This window comes from Berghia stephanieae, chromosome 6 (genome assembly GCF_034508935.2).
Source record: "Berghia stephanieae isolate SIO BIC M18660-M18661 chromosome 6, UCSD_Bste_1.3, whole genome shotgun sequence".
NCBI classification, from domain to species: Eukaryota; Metazoa; Mollusca; class Gastropoda; order Nudibranchia; family Aeolidiidae; genus Berghia; species Berghia stephanieae.
The window spans coordinates 20,582,573-20,603,585 of NC_088365.1; the positions used below are offsets into that span (position 1 = coordinate 20,582,573).

General features: G+C 35.5%; 1 protein-coding gene across 4 annotated transcripts in view; it reads left to right on the plus strand.

Annotated features, from left to right (window-relative positions):
- LOC144974644 (uncharacterized) overlaps positions 1-14,505 on the plus strand; it is a 38,399-nt gene extending 23,894 nt beyond the window's left edge. For 2 of the 4 annotated variants that reach the window (XR_013645783.1, XR_013645782.1), the window contains exons 4-9: positions 2,619-2,893; positions 3,563-3,832; positions 5,298-7,853; positions 8,820-8,911; positions 10,468-11,806; positions 13,802-14,505. Coding sequence is in view for 2 of the 4 variants with exons in the window: in XM_078917722.1 (XP_078773848.1) it covers positions 2,619-2,893; positions 3,563-3,832; positions 5,298-7,853; positions 8,820-8,911; positions 10,468-10,717 (3,443 nt within the window). In the remaining 2 variants the exon portion in view is untranslated. Of the gene's footprint in view, positions 1-2,618; positions 2,894-3,562; positions 3,833-5,297; positions 7,854-8,819; positions 8,912-10,467; positions 11,833-13,801 lie in introns of those variants that run through there. The other 2 variants (XM_078917722.1, XM_078917720.1) reach the window with 1 other exon arrangement.
- The last annotated feature ends 6,508 nt before the right edge of the window (positions 14,506-21,013 follow it).

A 21,013-nucleotide genomic window follows, 5' to 3' on the forward strand; every position in this document is an offset into this window, starting at 1 on the left:
TGTTGCCTGCTTGCAAAAAGATTTATCGTCGTCTTAAAATTGATTTAATTTTTGTTCAAGCTTGACCGACCCCTAGGACTTGCCACGAACTTGCCATCTACATTGTCAATTACCAGGACGTTTCATTGACAAAGAAAGATGGCCGCCAAATTCTCCGAACTGAAATTCACCAGAATATCACTTCCGGAATGCCCTATTCGACAAAAGTTTATGAAAACCAGAGACAAATAATAATAATAATAATAATAATAATAATAATAATAATAATAATAATAATAATAAATAATATAATAATAATAATAATAATAATAAATAATAATAATAATAATAATAATAATAATGCATCCCAAAAAGGAAATTTTTTGTACTATAGTAGACAATTATAGTAGACAATAAAATCTGTTTGGACAGAGGTGACACTTTACACAAACAGCGATTCTTCATTGACTTCTCCGTCTGCGTCAAGTTGTAAAACCCAAGGCAGTGCTGTAATAATGCATTTTGGATTAAGATGTTAAATTTCATAAAATATTTTTGGGTAAAAAGGATATGATATTTAAATGTTTTTGTTTTTTTTTGTTTTTTTTTTTTTGTTTGTTTTTTGTTTTTGTTTTGTTTTTTAGTCTATATTTAGTTTATTTGATTTTCTAATTGATAAAATTTCCTTAAAAAACTCCCAAACATAATCAAACAATTGAAACGAAATTGGGGACGCACATTTGAATCAACAATAATTTGCTTTTTTTTTTTTTTAGCCATGGTCATTTCAACACCACTTAGAATTGTTGAAACAACTTGACATTTAGCATAATGAAAATTTATATTTGTAGAAAGTTTATGTAAAAATTGCAGCAATGCAGCTTGAATAGAATAGACATACCAAACGGCCAAACGGTAGATAGTATTTCTGAGCCACCCGATATAAATATATTTATATGCCATAATTATGTGGATAATGACTCGTGCGTTCAGTAGCCAGTATACTGAGTCATCTAGGGCACACCGATTCATCACAATGCAGATAATATCCTCCTTGGTCACTGCGGTTAGGGTCTTCACAAAGCAAAATTGTTTATTGAAACGTGAAGTCCTAGTCAGTCTTTGCTGGGTACTGGTGACAAGTCTTGTCATAAGACCATGTGTAATCATACGGTTCGGTTGTTGGAATGGATTTTCCTTGTACTTGTACATATCTAATGGTTTAAGTGAATGTTTCTTATGGGCTTAAGCTAGAGTAAAATGAAATGAACTCACTTTGTATCAAACATTTATTTCGAATCTTATTTCCGAAGCAAACCATTTAATTAGCGCACCACATGAAGAAAATGAATAAGCCGCACAATCAATAGTTTTATAGAAGAAGCTAGAAGTTTTTAAAAAATCAATTTTTCATTATTTAATCCAGATAAACTGATGATAACGAATTTTTTTCTTTAGTTTTTTTTCCTCAAATGACGTATTGTTGGATTATTTTTAGGATTCTGGTATATCAGATTCAACAAGGCCCAGAGCCAGGTTAATGTTTCGTTTCCGTTATGTACAAAATTGAGTCTTGCAGTGTTTGTTATTTCTTCAAGCGTACTAAAGAGCTGTGTGTCTCACGTGATCTGCACTTCAGAAATTCGTGTTGGAGATCAACCAGTATGGGATGTAATGAGAACAATCATCTTGCAAATAACTGAGGTCCCGGGTTTACAATTCGAAGCTATGTCTCTTTTGCTTTTTTTTTTTCGTAGATTTAAAAAACAAAAAACAATTCTTAGCACCGTTCTACAGAAGCCCCCTCAACGCGCAATAACATGGTGTTCAATCAGATGCACTTCACATTTTGGTATTGAGTGCGGCTATGTGGTCTAGTGGTATGACACTCGCTTTCGGATTGGAAGGTCCTGAGCCTCGCGCTCGGTGCATAGTTGAGTCCTTGGAAAAGACTCTTTACTCACATTCTCTCACCGTACTCAGGTGTAAAATGAGTACCTGGCCGTTAACAGCGTTGTCTTTGTCCGAAAAATTGTAATATCGCCTAATAGACGTTATGTTCCGTCCTACATGTTAAATGTCGCTGTTGACCAGGGACCCCTTGTAAAGCGCTTTGAGCACATTTAGTGGATATTGCGCTATATAAAAAGCTCAATATTTTTTATCGACTGGAAGTGAGCCAAGCATCCAGGTCCCAGTTTTTAATGTAGGGCGCTGTTATTATTCAGGTCGTTGAGAACGCCCATGTCGACTTTGGGGAGACAATGTCCTAATCCTTGCCACGATAACTTATTTAAAGACGACTCTCATCCTCTTTGGAAAATAAAAAGAATCAATCATCATCATCATCATTGCCTTTTTCACCCTGGATTAGGGTATAGGCCACAGACAAACCGTTTCCATTCTTCTCTATCCTGAGCTAACTTTTTTTTTTATCTCATTCCATTTCATATCACTTCTCTGTATTATCAGCTTCTTTAATTCTTCTCCATGTTCCTCGTGGCCTTGATCTTCTGCCCTGAGGGTTTCAGTCCAATCAGACCTACACATAAACCAAAACGAAACAAAAACAAGCAAAGCTACTTAAACGGGTAATAATATAATGCTAAAACGTCCAACCTTCTTTGTGCCTTTTCCAGAGATGCAATCAATTCCATTATGCGTGGTGATACAAGAGGAGGCTGACTCACGAGACAGTCACACCGCTGACAAGTCAATCACCACCCAAACTGCCACAACGTCCACGTTCACTGTCCCTCAGGGAGGAGGTGTCCATTTCGAGAGGGTTATGACGACGTGTGACACTGACCTGGCTACAGCGTTGAAAGACGTATTGGGAGCGGACCTCTCGTACTACCAGATTGTGGGCCCCGGTGATTGGGTCTCGTGGTCCACAACGGCGGGCCAGCTTAAGGTAGGATTTCTATAGTAACTGAAAATAAATGACCGAAATATAAACTTTGAAAGAAAAAAAAATCGGACATACACACTCTCTCACACTAAGCCATGCAGAAACACGCATACATGAACGCACACAAATACACACACAACAAACACACACACACACATACACACACACACATATATATATATATATATGTGTGTGTGTGTGTATATGTATATTATATGTATATATATACATATATATATATATTATATATATAATATATATATATATATATATATATATATATATATAAACATTTTAATTATAATTATTATTACTCCTACAGATCTGTTTCTTGTCACTGGGACAATCTACGGGAAGTGTGTGTAGTCGTTATTGTTGTTTATGATTGTGGGTTGTTGTTTCATACTTCCTGTGATCATTTGGTGTCCATAAACACGAATCTAGAAAAACACAACAATCTACTTTCACTTCCACTTTCACATTGCATGCAACTTCAAACCACCATAGTAGTATCGACACCTCTCTGAGATTATCCCCTGATAATTATTATAATATTAGACACAAGGAACTCAGCGATAAAATAACTGAGGAATTTATTTATTGATTAAAATATCTCCGCTCAAAGTCACTTATTTTCTATATTATTTAATTTGTAAATTTATTCATCTACAGGGAAAACAGCTAACTCTCCAACACAGACAGAACCCAAAATGTAAATTAGATCAGTCCATCTACGGATGCAACAGTTGCATTGTGGGCACCGAGAAAGGATTCATTGACAAGGTGGCCACTCAAGACATGTCCAATGGTATCTCCATGGCACATTATAACAACTCGGATAAGAGAAGGAAGAACAGGGGAGATAATGATATCGATGAGACGCTCATCAAGAGGCCGAATACCTTGCCTTTTACGTTCAACATCAAGAGTGATGAAGATGGGGTGAGAATACTATAATAGTCTTTCTTACGTTTTTCTTGATTATAATATAACAACATTTTTGTTTGCTTTTACTTTTAAATTATATGGTCTTGTGGTATGATACTCGCCTTGGGAGTGGAAAGTGCAAGGTTCAAGTCTCATTCTGAGCAGTACATAGTTCAGTCCTTGGAAAAGGCTCTTTATTCACATTCTCTCACTATACTCTTGTGTGAAATGAGTACACGGCCATTAGCAGCTTTTTCCGTGTTGAAAAAAATTATAATATCACCTAATAGGTGTCATGTCTCGTCCTTCATGTTAAGTGTCACTGCTGACTAAGGACACCTTGTAAATTGCCATCACGGTTATTGGATACTGCGCTATAGAAATGATCCAGTTCAGTTAAATGAAGACAAAAGGAAAATGATAAAATCCATTACAAGCATCCAGTAACCTGTTGTGAAAGTCTCTAAAACGTAGATCGTTATAGCCACAAGAACGAAAGAGCCATCATTATAACGGAGTCTATACCGCTACACGGACAATAATATTTGCTTGCTACTCTTTAAACAAAACGCTATTCTATATATGACTTAGATTAAAAAGAAAGAAAAAAAAAGAGCAATATCCACTGAAAGCGCTCAAAGTGCTCTACAAGTCGTCCAAAGCTAACCGCAACATTTAACTTTTATCACGAGATACTGCGCTTGCTAGGTGGTTTTTACAACGCTGTTGCCGGCAATGCAGTCATTTTACACCTGAGTGCAGTGAGAAAATGTGAGTAAAGAGCTTTATCCAATCTCAGCTTTCAGCTCTTGGATATATATATATATATATATATATATATATATATATATATATATATATATATATATACTAACACACACACATACACACACACATATTTATATATATATATATATATATATATATTATATATAATATATATATATATATATATATAATATAAATACACACAAACACCCACCCACATACAATTTACCATCATTGTCGTCATCTTCAGCATCATCACCATTCTTCTTCTTCTTCTTCTTCTTCTTCTTCTTCTTCTTCTTCTTCTTCTTCTTCTTATTATTATTATTTTTTATTATTATTATTATTATTATTATTATTATTATTATTATTATTATTATTATTATTATTATTATTATTTCTTTTATTATTATCTTCATCATCATCAACATCATCATCATCATCATCATCATCATCATCATCATCATCATCATCATCATCATCAACATCATCATCATCATCGTCGTCGTCATCATCATCATCATCATCCATCATCATCATCATCATCATCATCATCCAAATCATCATTTTAAAACATTCAACAACTTTATTGAATATAGATTTAAATTATTCACTTACATAATTTCACGGTCCCAACATTTTAATTTATTTTTTTTTAATCTCAAAGATATATTAGTTTATCTTTTGAATCTTCTTTTCTCCAAACGTCTAGAGCGCCATGATTGAGGTCCAGAAACCTCCTGTCATGTTGACACCATCACCGACACCCATCAGTAGCGACGCCGATAATATTTCGGCCTTTCATACAAGTAATCTCTGCATGACGCCAGATACGGAAGATTCTCTGGACGGTCACCGAGCTTCTTATCCAGTCATCGTCTCCCCTAGCGTGCCCTCGGTCGATGAGATGGAAGAATATTGTATCGACGAAGAAACTGACAAAAAGGTACCCATGTCATCGCATCATCCTTCAAAGAACCGTACAAGACCTCATCTAATGATTGACAATTCAACGACGTCTCCGGTACATTCAAATCATCTTACCACTCGAAGCAACAGACTCTCTACGACGCCCATGGTCAGTCCCACGTACAGTTCCGCGTTAGACAGCGTTGAAAACCTAAACGAAATTCTTGGTGACTTTTCTCCGCACGGATTGACGCCGTCCCCAAGTTCACATGGAATATCATTTGACAAAAATATCAACGCATTAAATAATCTAAACTCTTCTAGTCAAACAAATTTGAAGGAAATCCCCGTTAGCCTGGATTTTAATCAGTCCCTCGAAGAAGTCCACGAAAAACTAAAAAAAGACAATTTCTTCAAGGACAGCAACCAAAATAATAAAATGTTTGTAAACATAGATGATAGGCATGTAAAACACGTTATGGACATTGATTCTTCATTTTCTTCCAATTTCACGTCCACAAATTTTCTTGGATTTACAAATGGTCCATCAACATCGGCCAATAGAAATTCAACACAAAGCGCAACAACTTTAACTGACAACAGCACACAGAATAGCATGGATAATAATAATGATATGATCCCATTTAGAGGGATGTCATCGTCCGAATACGTGCCACACCATTATATATCTCAGCACAGCACAACGGACAATTCTGACAATTCGTCACATCAAGACAACTTCAGTCGTAGCATTTCAAATAATTACAACGGAAGAATGCAAACGAATTATCCAGATATTGAAAACACACGATTGGTCCAAGTTGTTGGATCTCAGAGTCAGAATGGTTTTGCAGGAAATCAAACACACCTACCTGTGCGTCATGAAAACAACATATTGACAGGTCAACGTAATATCCGGCCTTTTCCTGGAGAATACAACAATTTGTCTCACAGTAATGATATTGCCAAAGTAATTACGGGACCAAATCCACCACTAGCATTCCAACACCAACAAGCCAAACCCATATTCCGAGCTCCCCCGCCCCCGCCTTATCCACCACCCGATCAACAAATAATATTAAATCAACAAATACATCAACAGCATAATCTCCAACTACAGAATAGTGAACAACAGTTGGAACACGTTCATGAGGAACAACAAAGACAATTTATTCAACAGAAGCAACTTCATCATCGTCTTCATCATCAGCAACAACAACAACAACAACAACAACAACAGTTGCAGCAACCAAAACAATATGTGGTGCCTTCAGAGAAGATGCGAGCGCACAGTTCAACCAACCAGCAACTCATTTCCAAGACACAGCCTTCCTATATTGTCCACACTCCATTTTCATCTGAAGAATACATTCCCGACGACTCAGAGCCACCTCCTTATCTAGAAGTCCTGGACTACAGCGAAGAGATGGAGACAGGAGTTCCCGCTGAATCTGTTCCCATAAACAACGCTTATAAATTTACTCAGACAAACAATATTATAACTCCTGCCAGAAACCCTAAAGGAACTTTTAATTATAACCAAACAAAGCAAATTAATTATACCCAACTTGGGAATCGGGAAAACATAATAGGCACACCTATTCAAATTCAAAGAGGGCAAGCTTTTCAATCTCCCAAGAATAACGCAATAGATATGACTGAGTCAACCAATACAGGCCAAACAATGAACGTAATGCATAAAAATATTATATTATCACCGGACAAAATAAGAAGGCTGTTGCCGGCAGTGGATGTAAACAACATCGTTCATCTATCCCCTCCTATACAACGCCGAGAAAATTTGACGCCATTCTCTGTGACTGTGAGAACTAATCACCAACAAGAACCGAATTTCATTCCATTCAATCACGAGGATGACACATATCTCACTGCGATTGATGCGCCATATCAAACAAACATTCAGCCTGGGTTCGTGATCTCTAGAGCAGCCTCGAAATCTCTACCAGCGCAAACTCCTCCGCAACCTCGTCATCAACATCATCATCAGCCTCAGCAATTCATTCCAGTATATAACGGCAATGCGGTATCTGACAAAGAAGGCATTGGCTACAGCTATATAGACACTGGTGACGTTTCCACTGCCGTTGCTGCGATCCCTGCCGTGGGTGACAGTACCAGAGGTAGTGGCAATAGCGGTGGTAAGAGTTCTGTGAATCATCGTGCATCGAAATCACTACCGAATGATACAACATCAGGAGTTCCAAACAAAGTCCTCAACAGCCCATCCAGACGGCCAAACATGCCAGTGCCCCCCACCCCAAATACAAGCGTTAAAATGACACTGGATGAGCAATTGACCAAAGTCCTAGGGTGGTGTCCAGATGAAACGGATCTAACAGTAAGAATGATCTCTCTCTCTCTCTCTCTCCCTCTCTCTCTCCCTCTCTCTCCCTCTCCCTCTCTCTCCCTCTCTCTCTATCTCTCTCTCTTTCTTTCTATCTATCTATCCATCTATCTCTCTTTTGCTTTCATTTCTTTAATTTCTCTCTCTCTCATATCTCTCTCTCTCTCTCTCTCTCTCTCTCTCTCTCTCTCTGTGTGTGTGTGTGTGTGTGTGTGTGTGTGTGTGTGTCCCATTTCTCCATTCGAAACCCTTTTTGTGATGCATGTATGTAGGAGAGAGAGAGAGAGAGAGAGAGAGAGAGAGAGAGAGAGAGAGAGATTTCAGCCCACCATTTCGTAACGTGTTGCCATCAACCCATAATTGATTACATAATAGCCTTTCTTCTGTATTCTTACCTCAATATAATATTTAATTGAGTTTGAAATTGTGTAATACATCTTACCCAAGGACGCAACACTGAAGATTTTGTGATCATTGTCACTTTTCTGATCAACTGTTTTTTGTTTGTTTTGTTTTGTTTTTTGTTACAAAGTGAGGTGTATCAAGATGTCTGAGGTGCTGATCTGTCTCATTTTTAAAGGTTAAAAATTCTCAGTCTTTAGTTCATCGCCTCTTTCTAGATCTAAAAAAGTCATTTATTTATTATAAAACCCGATCTGCTTCTCGTTTAAAATATTCAAAACTGTCAACCTTTAAGTTTCAAGCACATTTCAAAACGTAAATAATCTTAAAAGACGATTGATCTTTCTCACATAAAGATTTGAAGTTTCAAGTTTTTAGCTTAAAGTTTGACGCCCCTTTCTACACATTTATTTAAAGTCATTACAATAGGGGACTGGTTGTTTTATTTTCAGAGAAAAGCTAGGTTTTTTCTCTTTTTTCTTTTCTTTTCTTCTTTTTATTCAACCTTGATAAATAAGGCTCGCTTCATAATGCAAATCATACTTTTTTTTTTTTCAGATTGAGGAAGCGATGGAAGACTATCGCCGAACAGATGGCTGTTTCATGGTCTGGAGGAGTCAGGAGAGAAACCGATTTATGATCACTGTCAGGTAGCGAAAAGATTGATAATAAATCATTCCCTTCCTCCCTCTCCTTCTTCTTATCAACACCACCAAGACCACCACCACCACCACCATCATCATCATCATCATCATCATCATCATCATCATCATCATCATCATCATCATCATCATCATCATCATCATCATCATCATTATTATTATCATCATTATCATCATCATTATTATCATCATCATCATCATCATCATTATCGTCATCATCATCATCATCATCATCATCATCATCATCATCATCATCATCATCGCCAATCAATCCAGTCATTTATACATCCACCCATCTGTTCTGAGACTTCCATTTTCACATTCTTAAGCGTTCTTCCCCCAAAAGCGTTGTGGGCACCAACCTTTAAATAAACCCAAATGGCAGGTGTTTCTCACTTATTAAGGCTAATTGTTTGACCTTACATAGAGCGTCGTAAACGCTGCTATCAAACTAAATTATCTAAACAAATCTTTTGATTGTTCACCGACTCCTATTTTCATTGCAACGTGGCCCAGTGGTATTGTGTTTGCGTCGTACTCAAAACGTACCGAGGTCCATTCCTTGCTCGCTGTGTGGCATCGAGCAAGTGACCTAGCCCTAGCTAACTTTGCGGCACGGTAAAAAAAAAAATTGAGCTGTATATAGAGCAATATCCACTAAATGTGCTGAAAGCGCTTTACAGGGGGTCCCTGGTCAACAGAAACATTTAACATGTAGGACGGGACATGACGCCTGTTAGGCGATATTACAATTTTTCGGACAAAGACAACGCTGTTAACGACCAGGTACTAATTTTACACCTGAGTGCGGTGAGAGAATGTGAGTAAAGACCCTTTTCCAAGGACTCAACTATGCGCGAGCGCGAGGCTCGAACCCAGGACCTTCCTATCCGAAAGGGAGTGTCATACCACTAGACCACATAGCCGTACGGTAATGCGGCTCACACCTTAATATTTCAGTCATCTCGTGGAACTGACCCTTAATATAATCCCCCCCCCACCCCACCCCCTGCGAATCGTTTTTTCTTATTTGCAGGTTTGATTACCCAAATACGCTTCAACAGTCGTAACGTCACTTCCCTCGTAATGACGCATGGTAACTTAGTAACTGGCTCTAAACTATCGGAACAATGGCGGACGCCCTTATGAAATATTTCTCCGACGACCATAAAAGCTTATCCAGGGGGGGGGGGGGGGGCATTATAAATCTGATCATGTTTTGACCTTTACACATTCTGATCACAAGACATATGAAAAGTTCTAGCCAGCATGAAGAATAAAAAGAACCGATTTTCTTTGTTTAGAACCACGATGGCCGCCATTGCTGGGCGACGTGTCATCAGACTATTGAATCCAATTGATGGGCTCATTGTTGTAATGGCAATGAGACTCAATCCAAACAAAATATTGTCCATTATATACAACAATGTTAAACCAAGCGCTTGATTGTGTCTGGTTATCAGACCTGCAAATATATGCACGTAGGGATGAATAAAGAGAATTTTTATTATCAATTATCTTTTTTTTTTCTCTCTCCCTTGCAGCCACAGTCGTAAGTTGTATCACTTCAAAGTTGAAGAAGAAAGGGTCGATAACTCTGATCGAATCAAGTACTTTGTCTACAATAAAGGATTCAGCTCTGAGAGTTTTCTGGAACTGGTCAACCACTACATCCAGTGTGGAATCAAACAGCCTTTAGTCGATGCTCACATGGGGAACAAAGTCTATGACTTCATACCCATACCACTTCGATGCCCTCTTAAGGTCAGAATGGTGCGTCAACGTAAAACGTAAACTCGTACCTACATTAGCTTCACTGTATACAAATCTGAAAGGTACGCATTATACAATGAATGTCAGACAAAATAATCTCGAAAATCACGAGACAAAACCACTGAAACGATTTAAATTCGTCATCTTCTACTGGATATCGATCTAATCGAGGGAAGCTGAGGGGCAGCGTGGCTCAGTGGTACGGTCTTTGCTTCCTACCCGAAAGGTACTGAGTTCAATCACCCGCCGCTGCGTTGTGTGGCCTTGAGCAAGTCACTTCGCCCTAGCTCACTTTGCGGCGCTGCTCTGTGGCTGACGCCTGGGTTATTCCAGCCTTCCCTTGGAATAGACTCTAAAGACAAATTTCCCCTTGGGGATGAATAAAGGGAATATATTTTTAAACAATTATTTATTATTATTATTATTTTGTTCTGGTATTCTTATAGTTGTTTTATCTGTCACTCCACCATACACATCTGACATGGATGCCCTTTGCTAAAATAAAAAAACCCCAAAAACAATCCTGATAATTTTTCATGTAAAAAGCATAATATATGAAATTACTTCGTACCAAGCTTCTCTTCATCAAATGCTATCACCTTTAAATCATAGAAAACGGTGCAAATCCATCTAGCCTCCCCTTAATCGTTGCCTTTAAACAACCGATACTTTCATGTTAAAAAAAAACAAAACAAAACAACTCACCAATACTGACCTTGATCAGCCGGACATTTTTTAAGCCGGTCTTTCTTCCGGCTTCGGCCAGAAAAAGGGCATCAATGCATCTTTTAAGATTGTAATATTGCACCTCATTTGTTGGTTTTCATAATTTGTGTTCAGTGAGAACTTAAAGATGCGACCAGATGTTTATTATTAAAAATACTCATTAATGACTTTGAGAGGTGTAGACGACTGCCTCACTGTTAAATGTCTAATTTATCTTCTGTTCTATGCTTCTCTTAACTGTAGTGACTCTACATTTTAAACAAATAAAACATTTATATAACACAATATCCATTACACGTGCGAAAAAAGACTTTGGAATTCAATGAAGTCCTTGGTTGGAAAGTTTATTTTATCAAAATGAGGGTCATTTTCTTGAAGTGCCAGGTTTGATTATTTTTGACAAGATGAGGGTCATTTTAATCGATCCATATTTCTTTGAAGGACGAGTTATCTGGCCAAAATAGCGATATGGGTGACTGTGGTCCGTGACTAGATTGGTGACAAACGCTGGCCCTCGCCCTGTGCCCCTCATAATAATAATAATGATAATGATAATAATAATAATAATAATAATAATAATAATAATAATAATAATAATAATATAATAATAATAATAATAATATTATTATTATTATTATTATTATTATTATAATATAATAATGATAATAATGATAATAATGATAATAATAATAATAATAATAATAATAATAATAATAATAATAATAATAATAATAATGATAATGATAATGATAATAATAATATAATAATAATAATAATAATAATAATAATAATAATAATAATAATAATAATAATAATATTCTTTATTCATCCAAAAAAAATGGAATTTCGTTTACAGAGACGTGGCATGCATGAAAATGTATAAACACAAAGTTGAGAATCTATGGCGACAATGTATACATATATAATATATGCAAATGCACAACAAAAAAAAGTAAAAATAATCAACCAAGAACCAATAGGAACACTTTATATATTATTTGATAAATTGAGATAGGCCATACATCTGGCCTTTAGTCCGAACTTGTACCTATATACCTCATACCTATATTCTTCAGTTCCTGTCAGTTCATTTGTACGTACCACAAGTTATACGTAAATTACTGATTGACATTTTACTATGTTATTGTTATCTTTCGAAATGAACACATTTGCAGGTCTGATAACCGAACGCCAGGATGGGCTCGTTCTAACATTGTTGTAATTGACAAATTAGGCGTTGGTTTGAGAATATTTCTATTCCAACAATGAGACCTGAACAATTTGGCTTATCACACCTGAATATAAGTACACGTCGTTACCATTCCAAAGATTCACTATAAGAGTCTATTCTTCTTCTTCTCCTTCTTCTTCTTCTTCTTCTTCTTCTTCTTCTTCTTCTTCTTCTTCTTCTTCTTCTTCTTCTTCTTCTTCTTCTTCTTCTTCTTCTTCTTCTTCTTCTTCTTATTATTATTATTGTTATTATTATTATTATTATTATTATGATTTATTTTTTCTTCTTCTTCTTCTTCTTCTTCTTCTTCTTCTTCTTCTTCTTCTTCTTCTTCTTCTTCTTCTTCTTCTTCTTCTTCTTCTTCTTCTTCTTCTTCTTCTTATTGTTTTTATTATTATTATTATTATTATTATTATTATTATTATTATTATTATTATTATTATTATTATTATTATTATTATTATTATTATTATTATTATTATTATTATTATTATTATTATTATTTTCATGATGATTTTCACCGACAAATTGTCTTATTTTCATGCACAAGAGACTTCATATTATTGTGATTTAAAAAATAAAACGTTTGTATTATTTCATCTTTTTTTTTAAATACGCTATGACAATGAATTATTATTTTTTGAGTAAAAAAATAAAATAAATCAAGCAGTGTCGGTAATTTTAGGATTCAATCAAAATTAATTAAGAAATATTTCCCCAATTCTGTTAAATTAATATATTTTAAAAAATTATTTTAAACTTAGATTGGCTGACGAAATTTAACAAAAAAATAATTATGGAATTTAAATTGTGGAAGAAAACAAAACAACAAAAATTCCTGAGCCTGAAAATCGTGTAATGGTCTATAGAGCAAAAAACAGCTTTAATTTCTTTTTAACAATCGTCGAAAAGAACGTTTAGTGTTTGAACTCTTCGTCAGCCATGATACGATAAATCGAATGCATAGGAAAAATAATGGATGTGGCATTTCTTGTCTCCCCTGCTGTGTCGTACCCTGGAGCAAAAAAAAAAAAAAAAAAAACATATTTAAAATCTTGACACAGAAAACTCGTCCTTAAAATATCGATTGATTTAAATGACCCTCATCATGGCAAAAACTCTCAAACCTGGGACTTCGCAAGTCCCAGGTTTGTGAGTTTTTGCCAAGATGAGGGTAATTTAAATTTTAAATCAATCGATATTTGAAAGACGAGTTTTCTGGCCAATTTTTTAAAGTTGGGTTTTTTTTCTAGAGTACGACAATGCTCTGTTGCATCGTAACAAGTTAGCTTTTAAAAACATTTTATTTGTTTTCGTTTTTTTTTGGCATGAGAAGCATTTGAGCCGTGAATCTTCAATCATAGTTATATTATTATTATTCTTAATTTATCTGATATAGCGGTCCATTTAGTTCATTTTGACCATGCCAAATTGATATTTAATTTCTCTCTGATATTTGGACAGTGTTTACATTCGACTAAATTTTCCCAGAGTTCCAATCATGTTTTTCTGTTTACTTTAGACTGTGATGCGATTCTTTTTTTTTTATTTACTTTATTGCATATGTTGAAATTAAGTAAAAATAATTAAATTTGACTGTGATACCAATAGTTATTGTATAAATACAAATAAAAAATGTCCAACTAAACGTGCTAGCGATATCAGTCAGAAATATTATTACAAATTTTTGATCTCACGTTGTGTATGCTAATCTTTAATTATCTGTAAAGAATATGAAGCTTCATACTAGATAGACGATTTTATTTGTGTGTAAATTTGCTAAATATTTGTTCATCTGTAAATACATATTAAACATTGAAATCTATTATGTAATAAACGATGTCTTAAATTATACATTTGTTTTGCTGTATTCGTTTGTTTGTTTTTGTTTTTAAGGGTTGAACGGCGCTTGCAACACATTAAGGTCATATCAGCGCCAGTAAAAAGGAAGAAAATGGGATAGTAAAAAGTTCTAGAATTACAATGAAAGCACCCAAGAAAAGGTAAGACAAAGAGGAATTGGTTCAAATAGGAAACAGATGTAGATTCCAAGAGCATACCATCAAAGTACTTAGTTTGAGATCACCTAAAAGTCTCATCCAGACACAAGCACAGGTCCCCACTAAGAGGGATACACTCAAATGTTTACAAATCATATAAAATATTTAAACAAAACAATAGAGTGCATAACAGAGAGATGATTTACAAGGAAAATAATATCATCTCCCAAAACTATCTCTACATTTGACTGCATCCCTCCCAGCCAGGTTATCAGGCCAGGGCCAGGACTAAACCAAGTAATCTCATTCCCATACAAAGACAGAAAGCATATTGGAAAACAGATATAGGGGGATAGAAGACACAGTATGTACCTCCTTGCCCACTATGGGAGGTCAGGAACCCCACCCAGGTATTCGTTTGTCTCGTTTTGATATTCCTCTATAGATCACTAGGTGAAGTCTCATTTGTAACCAATCATCTAAAGACGGTATTATATCTGGATGATCTCGGAGAGATTAAGTTTTGTTTCATTAACTTCAAAACTTCTAATCCCCTAATAGGGAAAAAAGTTGTGACGTCACATCCTCTACTTTTCCGGTTCCAAAATCATTGGAAGTGTGTATGGAACCAGTCCTTCGGATGACTAATAATGAATAGATTACATATTGAATAATAATGATAAAAAAATTAATTATGCCTTTTGCGCCACGATATCATAAGCCATTCCACGAAGGAATATAGATAACTCATCAAACAAGATGTCTGATGTCAACAGGAATCACCCATGTTGTCCAAGAGAGCAAATTGGGGGTTAATAATCTTGCTCAAGGAATAAAACGAAAGTGCCTGAAGCGGGGCTTGAACCCGGGTCATCCGGATCACAGTGCAATGCCTTAACCACTCGGTCACTTCGCCCCCCCCCCCCCCCCCCCCATTGAATAATAAGGTGACATAACTATTTTAGTAGCAGGGTGTATAGGCAGATTCTAAGGATTACGGGACGTAAAAGAGTGATGTTTGTAAGGGTTTTACGTCGCTTGCAACACATTTAGGTTATATCAGCCCAGTAAAAAGGATGAAAATGGGAAAGTAAAAAGTTCTAGAATTACAATTAAAGCACTCAAGAAAAAGTAAGACATACATAACAAGGAGATAATTTACAAGGAAAAAAATATATCATCTCCCAAAACAATAACTATGCATTCGACTGTTTCCCTACCAGCCAGGACTCCGGCCAGGTGTTATGTTTTTAAGGGTTTTACGGCGTTTGCAACACATTAAGGTCATATCAGCGCCAGTAAAAAGGAAGAAAATGGGATAGTAAAAAGTTATAGAATTACAATAAAAGCACCCAAGAGAAAGTAAGACAAAGGGGAACTGGGAACAAATAGGGATCAGATGTAGAATCCAAGAGCATACCATCAATATACTTAGTTTGAGATCACCTAAAAGTCTCATCCGGACACAAGCACAAGATCCAACAAAGAGGAATACACTCACAATGCTTACATTATACATTCAAAATAACAAATACAATAATACATAACAGAGAGATGATTTACAAGGAAAAAAATATCATCTCCCAAAACATTAACTATGCATTTGAGTTTCCCTCCCAGCCAGGTCCAGGACAAAACCAAGTAATCTTATTCCAAGACAAAGACAGAAAGTATTTTGGAAAATAGATATAAGGGGATAGAAGATACAGTATGTACCTCCCTGCCCACTATGGGAGGTAGGAACCCCACCCAGACTCCGGCCAGGGCCAGGACAAAACCAAGTAATCTCATTCCAAGACAAGGACAGAAAGCAATTGGAAAACAGAAACAAGGTGATAGTAGACACATCAAGTACCTCCCTGCCCACTATGGGAAGTCAGGATCCCCACCCAGAAACTGCTAAATTAATAAAGTAACAAGAACTCAAATCATTGTTTATGTATGTACAGTTTATTTAAGGTCATCTTCAATCATTAATTCTTACAATCATAACCATGTTTTGTGTGTATTCATCTCTCATTCCAACACGCCAGTAAAAAGGAAGACATTAGACTAGTCAAAAGATCAAGGCCAAGAAAATAGACGAAGCGGATAATGACATGTTCAATACAGATCAGAACAATGTCCAAAACCAGTAGTACAACCTTGAGGTAGTGAGTCTGAAACTATTTTAAAAAGGACTCACACAGACAATGCTACTGAATTTCCGCCAAAAAAGAGATGCACTTTGATGGTAACGAAAAATCATTACATTAGAAACATCACAAAATGACATATAATGAAAAAATGATTTACGAAAAAAAAAAAGTCAAAAAAGAAAAAAAGAAAAAAAGAACGTATCTGTTTCACTTTCAACAAAGTGCATACCATGTGGTCCTATTCCAGAACAAGGATACAAAGTCACATGTAAAGGACAAATGATATAGAAGATAGAAAATATAGCATGGACCAAATCCAGTGACATTAACTTTCAAAAATTGAAATGATTAGAAAGCGAGTATCAATTATTACAAACTTATTACTTCCACTTGTTCATTCTTAGCTCAATAGCACAAATTTATTTAATTACCATAAGTGTGGTTATAATGTATTATTGCGCGACTTGTAATTTTAAAATCACATTAACAAGAACAGAAAAAAAGTTTACTTTACTCGACTAAAACTACAAAAGAAAAAAAAAACGAGAAAAGAAAATAAAAAAAAGAGAAAAGAAAAAAAACGACAGCCGTAGCACCAACAGCAAGTTCTACAACACTAACTAAATTAATTAACAGCGATAACAATGAATAAATAAATCATGATATAACTATGAAAGAAATAAAATAAAGGTTACAGGACATTGACAGAAAAAGTGAACATGTTCCCATCACAGAAATGGCAGTGGATAAGGTATAAGAATATTAACACAGTGCGTGTCATCTTAAACAATAATTATCTGTGTTTTATTGCAGCATTACAACTATATATAAAATTATATTCAGCTCGCTCCTTGATTTGATTCTTTACACCTATTTTGCCATATTTTCTATTAGCTTTCAATATTGAATAATAACGATAACACTTTGGTGAATATCCTCCTTAGTCTTGAGTATTTCGCCGAATAATAAGATGCTCATATTTATTCAATATCATTATTTAAAGGCTGTTGTTGTGTCCGGGATCGTACAAAGAATTCTAGATTTACAATTAGTTCAATAGAAAAGTAAGACAAAGAGTGAATGGTACAAATAGAGAACGGATGTAGATTCCAAGAGCACACCGCCAGTGTACTTAGTTTGAGATCACCCAATTCGACACAAGCCCAGGATCCAACTAAGAGGAATACACTCAAATGCTTACATTATGCATTCAAACAAACAAATATTATTACAGTGCACAATAGAGAGATCTAAATATGAAAAAAAGTATCATCTCCCAAAACTGTAGCAGATTTGACTGTTTTCCTCCCTGCCAAGGACCCTGAATCTCATTCCAAGACAGAGACATGTTTTGTTTTTTGTTTTTTAGGGTTTTACGGCGCTTGCAACACATTAAGGTCATATCAGCGCCAGTAAAAAGGACGAAAATGGGATAGTAAAAAGTTCTAGAATTACAATTATAGCACCCAAGAAAAGGTAAGACAAATGGGAATTGGTTCAAATCTGAAACAGATGTAGATTCCAAGAGCACACTATCAAAGTATTTAGTTTGAGATCACCTAAAAGTCTCATCCAGACACAAGCACAGGTCCCAAGAGAGATGCACTCAAATGCTTACAAATCATATATAACATATAAACAAAACAATACAGTGCACAACAGAGATGATTTACAAGGAAAAAAATATCATCTCCCAAAACTCTAACTAAACATCTGACTGTCTCCCTCCCAGCCAGGGTATCCGGCCAGGACCAGGACAAAACCAAGTAATCTCATTCCAAGACAAAGACAGACAGCATGTTGGAAAACAGATATAAGGGGATAGAAGACACAGTATGTACCCCCCTGCCCACTATGGGAGGTCATGAACCCCACCCAGAAGACAGAGACAGAAAGCAAATTGAAAAACAGATATAAGGGTACAGAAGATAAAGTATATGACCTTCCTGCCCACTATGGGAGTCCAGGAACCCCACCCAGTTCCTGCCCACTATGGGAGGCCTGGAACACCACCCAGGAACTAAGTAAAAAGGGGTAAAATATTTAAATGAAAAGATACAGCAATAGTTGTAGTTGTAGTAGTATGCTTCGCAGTCCGAATGACGCTTGCTGAGAATTGTGTGATTCAATAGTCAAGAAGCAATAGTGACATTATTTGTCTATGAATTGGGAAGAGGTGGGTATGGGTATGGCCCCTGTCTAAAGCATGAATCTATGACAAGAAGAGAGAGTCACAGAGAAAAAGACAACAGAAATTAAGAAATAGAAGAGACTGCAAAAGTTGACCTTCCCGGTCTTCGAGGAAAACGACCCCATACAATCAACATGGAATACACGTGCAAACACACCAATTATACAAATGAACCCCCCCCCCCCCCCGGTATACACACAATACACACACAACCACAAACACATACACACATTATAATATGCATACATATTTACAAGAAAACAAATTCATAGTCCTGTGAATCAAATTACAGTTATTATCAAAACAAATCAAAACAAAAATATATGGTATAAGTTGCTGGTGTAATAAGAATATGATATAAATGTGACTAGTGAGTGAATATTCAATGTAATAATGAAAATGTAATTTTAAAAATTTGATGAATAAATAGCCATTTGTATTGAATATTTAAAAAAAAAATATGTTCAAGGCACAGAAAAAGCAATATTATTATAACGGTGGACACAAATGAACATTTTGAAAAAAAATGTTTTTAAAAAAGTCGTTTTCAATAGTGTTCTCTTAACTCACTCAACCCTAACACCGACTATATCCGTAGTATACCCGGGGTTACTTTTACCCCATGCCTATTTATTACATTTTTCTGAGACAAATTATAGGCGTAGTATCAAAGATATTGTTTTTAGTTTTTACATGTTAATGGTAGTTGAATAAAACTATCTATGTACATGCTCATTTTTAATACATTTTTTCCAATTTTGAAAAATAGCAAAAATCTCTAGGATTGAGTGAGTTAACACTACTTTGCTAAATAAAAGTAACATTTTTAAAATGTCAGTTGATTTGTCTAGGTAGTCAAATAGTTTTTTTTTAATTATTACCAGAGAAACGTTGAAAAATGCCCATATGGCTAAGATGGTGACCTGTCTCGACTAACTGATTACATAATTATAGAGACCAGATTTCAAAATTATAAGCAAAAAAATATTAATGCTGTAAAATATGATGATATACAGTAAACAAAGTTGAACAAATATTTATTTCTGCATGCAAACAACTCATTAGTCAGAATCTAATCACATGAAAATCATTTTTCAAAATTCAGTCATACTTAACAAAAATATAGTAAACCTAATATGTGGCCTTCCGTATCAATCTGGTATTATAATTTTATTGCATCGGGATGAACCACACGAATAAGTCATGGTTTAAAATCAAAATAACATGAATGAGGAAATCAAAACATGTTGAAGTGAATATAAAAGACTATCTTACTCTCTTCAATGAAGGGAACAAAATGGAAGTAAATTCAAAGAACACTTTGTTTTTGTTTGTTTGTAGGTGTTTTACGGCACTGGCATGACCATTAGGTCATTTCAGCACAAATAAAAGGGAAGATGGTAGGCAGGGTAAATTTGTAGGTCTGTTGTTAAAAGCACCAAGGGGAAAGAAAGAAACAGGGACTACTTAGTAATCTCATTCCAAGAAATAGACAGAAAGTAAGTTGGAAAACAGATTTAGGGGTGAGAAGAAATAGTAATTCCAAGGGAAGGCGAAGAAGAATCGGTTCAAATAGGAAAGAGATGTAGATTTCAAGAGCACACTAACAAAGTACTTAGTTTGAGATCAACTAAAAGACTCATCCAGACACAAGCACAGGTCTCCATTAAGAGGAATACACTCAAATGTTTACAAATTAAATATAATATGTATACAAAACATAATACAGTGCATAACAGAGATATGGTTTACAAGGGAATAAAATATAATTTCCCAAAACTCTAACTATACATTCGACTGTTTCCCTCTCAGCTAGGGTGTCCGGCCAGGGCCAGGACAAAACCAAGTTATCTTATCCCAAGACAAAGGCAGAAAGCAATTGGAAAACAGATACAGGGGGATAGAAGACACATCAAGTACTTCCCTGCCCGCTATGGGAGGTCGGGAACCCCACCCGGAATCTAGACTTTCAATTCCATGTTTTTTCCAGCATCTTGACACATTACACCAGATTGAGGCAATGTGGATGTT